Source organism: Stegastes partitus, unplaced genomic scaffold, assembly GCF_000690725.1.
Source record: "Stegastes partitus isolate 25-593 unplaced genomic scaffold, Stegastes_partitus-1.0.2 Scaffold1260, whole genome shotgun sequence".
Lineage (NCBI taxonomy): Eukaryota > Metazoa > Chordata > Actinopteri > Pomacentridae > Stegastes > Stegastes partitus.
This window is the reverse complement of record NW_007578991.1, coordinates 62,080-65,873: the sequence shown is the minus strand read 5'-3', so window position 1 is coordinate 65,873 and position 3,794 is coordinate 62,080. Positions and strand designations below refer to the sequence as shown.

General features: G+C 36.2%; 1 protein-coding gene across 1 annotated transcript in view; it reads left to right on the top strand.

Moving 5' to 3' along the window:
- Positions 1-368: 368 nt before the first annotated feature.
- LOC103369260 (23 kDa integral membrane protein-like) overlaps positions 369-3,794 on the top strand; it is a 12,341-nt gene continuing 8,915 nt past the window's right edge. Inside the window, exons 1-2 of the mRNA XM_008297936.1 lie at positions 369-650; positions 2,737-2,793. Coding sequence (XP_008296158.1) covers positions 369-650; positions 2,737-2,793 — 339 coding nt within the window. The remainder of the gene's footprint in view (positions 651-2,736; positions 2,794-3,794) is intronic.

Sequence of the window (3,794 nt, the reverse complement as noted above, 5' to 3'; positions counted from 1 at the left end):
AAGTCTGCACTTTGGGACTTTGGGTTAAAAGTTGATAAATGTGCGTTTTTATATCAGTTTTAACAGCGTTTGGTTTCATTTCTATCCTGTATCAGCGTGTTTTTATGTTTTACAGTGTTTCTAAAGTTGAATAAATATCCTTAAACCAACAACACGATTATTAAATGTTGTTATTTAGCTTCAAAATGAGTCCTTGTAGGTTCTGTTGTCTTTAAATTGGTTCAAACTGAATGAATGCGTCCATGTCTGCAGGTTTTAATCTGTCTTTTAGGGGAAATATGACAAACTTGTGTCAGAACCTGCAGCAGCTTTGAGTGTTTTCAGTGTTTTGTTGTTGGAGGACGTCTGAAAGCCGAGCAGGTGAGGACATGAAGCCTCCTCTGCTGCTATTCTTGCTGCTGAACTGCGCATGTGGACTCGTGCAGCTTCTGTGTGACGCAGCTCTGCAGCGGCCGCCGCCAGTTATTAGGACGCAACGCTGCTGCACATCATCAGTGGCTGCAAACAGCTTCAGCTGGTCGGACGCAGGCAGGAACCCAGACAGAAAAAACCAAAAAGAAAGAAAGAAAGAAAGAAAGAAAGAAAGAAAGATGGGGAAAATTAATGGATGCCTCAAGTGCCTCTTTGTCTTCTTCAACGTGATCTATGCGGTGAGTTTCTGCATCTTCACTTCAAGTTTTTGCTGCATTTTTAGCTTTTTTTCCAGCAAAAAAACAAAGAAAAACAACTTTTAGACTCTTAAATGTTCAGAAATGTGTTTGTTCAGGTGGAAAAAAATGGTTCCAAGAGATTTATGCAAAAAAAGAAAAGAAAAGAAAAAAACTTTAAATATGTTTTAAACAAATGGAAAAAAAAGATTCTTTGAAGTTTATTCGTTTCTTAGTATTTGTTTTTTTAATTTAACAACAAAAAAAACCAAACAAATTTTGGCTTCCAATTAAAGCTCAAGTGATTTTTTTATTGAATTGTTATTGCGCAACAATAACCACATCCAGACCTTGTTTGCTGCTGCTGCTGTTCGTAAACAGTCATTTCCAGTAAAACGGAGGCAGAGCAAAAAAAAAAACCCACCCCAAAAAGAGGGCTCGCCTTTCAGCCCCTGAGCCCGCCTTTTCCATTAGCGCCGCTGATGCTAATGAAAAAAAACAACAAAAAAACAGGTTGAAGCATCGGAGCAGGGAGGAGCAGCAGAGACCAGAGAGGAAAAGAAAAACAGCTAAAAGTCGACTTAAAACCCAACAAATGATGATTTAGTGCAAGAAAACCAAACGAAATGTGACTTTTTCAAACATTATTTTTATGATTTTTGCTTTTTTTTCATTTTTAAACTCCTAAACTTGCACTGCTCATAAGCAAGTGTATATATATGTATATAAATATATTTTCTTCTGCTTCTTTGCACCAATGGACCAAGTCAAATTCCTGGTGATGTAAAAATTACTTGGCAATAAAACTGATTCTGATTCTGATTCTGATTCTGATTCTGATACAGAAAAAAAAAAAGGTTCAATTTTCATCCTTATTTTGTTTTAAAAAATAAAAGTTTGCATCGAAAACAGGAAACAAATGGTGGCAGGTTGGACGTCACCCACCCCCACAGGCTGATTGAGTTTCTGGAAACTCTGGGTTTTACTGGGTTTGTGCAGGTTCTGTCAGGTCACGCTGGATGCTTTATTCTGGTTGTTTGTTTTTAAGGACTTTGTCGCCCCCAAGTGTCCAAAAGCAGAAACAACAAGAAGCTCTGCAGCCCTGCATGGAAAGTCCAAACCAGTTCAGTCTGAAGCCTTTAAATGGCTGTAAAGCATTAAAAATTAATATTAAAAATACACAGAAATATCAATAAATTACAAGAAGACACCGAATTTACACATTTATTGTTAAAGACATAAAAGATTTTTTGTGTGAAGTTGTGTAAAAAATCAGATTCTGTTTAATAACGGTGATAAATCTGTTAGTTTAAAGCTCCTTATAATATATACAAATTAATTTATGTTAAATAAGCAGCATTTTAATGTAAAGTTATGAGTAAAACTTTATATTAAGAGCAGTTTGAAACCAGCAATATTTTTCCTAAAATTATCAACATTATTATTATTATGATTTGTATTTTAATATTTATTAAACTGGATTTCGAGGTAATTTGTTAAACATTAAAAAGCCAATTTAAGCCAATAATGTAAAATTAATGTGATAAACTGCACGTTCATTATATAAAATGACTCTTATTTTGAAATAGGGTTCATTTCTTACAGTAGTTTTTGGTTCTTTAGCTGCTGTGATATACAGATTTTTAATTTTTTTTTTTTTTTTTACGATGCTTTGTTTCGTTACTGCTCACTAAAGCAACGATGCGATTCGTAAATGTGTTAATTAACATTTATATTAGATTTTGTGGCTTTAAACGGGTTTAAAGTTGATGAATGTGTCATTTTAAAGCAGTTTTTTTTATGAATAATCGCTTCAGATTTGTGACTTTTCTGCATTAATTTGTTTGAGAAATGTGTTAATATAAAAGAAAACACGGATCTAATCGTATCTTATCAGTGAACGCTGAGACCCGCCCAGTCTGGGGCGCCGGTTTGTCTGGGTTTGTTCTGATTATTGTGTCTTTCTGCATCGTTTAATCACATCTGATGTTGTTTCTGCGTTTAAGATGAAGTTCAGTTGGTTTCAATTAAAAAAATAAAAATAAAAAATGTCTCAGATTTGCTAACATGTTTGGTGTTGCCTCCTCAGATCTTCGGATGTGTTCTGGTGTACGCGACGGCGAAGGCCACCGTCTACAGCAGCCAGGTAAACAACAACAACAACAACAACAACAACAGCAAACCTGGAACCAACGTGTTGCCGAGGCCGTAATTGCTGTTTTTCAGATGATTTTTTGTCCAGAACTGAAGAAAACACGACATTTTGAAGGCTGATACCGATCTCATGTCTGTACAGTGATTATGCAGGTGGAGCTAGCAGCCCATTAGCTTAGCTTAGCATTAAAACTGAAAGGGTGGCCAAATTCCAGACAAGAGCCTTTAAAATTGCACTCTACAAACACCAGTGGCTTTGTCCATCTTTATATACAGTCTGCGTCATGAACCTACCAGGGCAATTATGCAGGTGGAGCTAGAAACTGGTTAGCTTAGCTTAGCATTGAAACTGAAAATGGTGGTCAAACTCCAAACTCAAGCTTCGAAAAATAAAGTCCACAATAGTCTACGTTATAAACCTACGAGTGCAATTATGCTGTTGGAGCTAGCAACTGGCTAGCTTAGCTTAGCAGAAAAACTGAAAGCAGAGGCCAAAATCAAATTCGAGCCTTCAAAATTGCACTCTACAAATGGTTGTGACTGCATCTATCTTTATTTATAGTCTACATTAAAAACCTACAAGGTTAATTGTCCAAGTAGAGCTAGCAGCTGGTTAGCTTAGCTTAGCATAAACACTGGAAACAGATTCCAAAGTTGATTCTTTAAAATGGCAGTCCACAAATTCCTGTGCCTGTCGCATCCATCTTTCTATACAGCCTATGCATCAAAAATACAAGGGTGATTACGCAGGTGGAGGTAGAAACTAGTTAGCTTAGCTTAGCATAAGCACTGAAAGCAGCAGCCAAATTCTAGACAAGAGCCTTGTCCATGTTTATTTAGAGTCTATGTCATAACCCTACGAGGGTGATTTAACAGGTGGAGCTAGCAAATGATTAGGTTAGCTTAGCATAAACACTGAAAGCAGATTCCAAACTTAATTCTTTAAAATTGCAATACACAAATTCCTGTTGCCATGTCTATCTTTATGTAGAG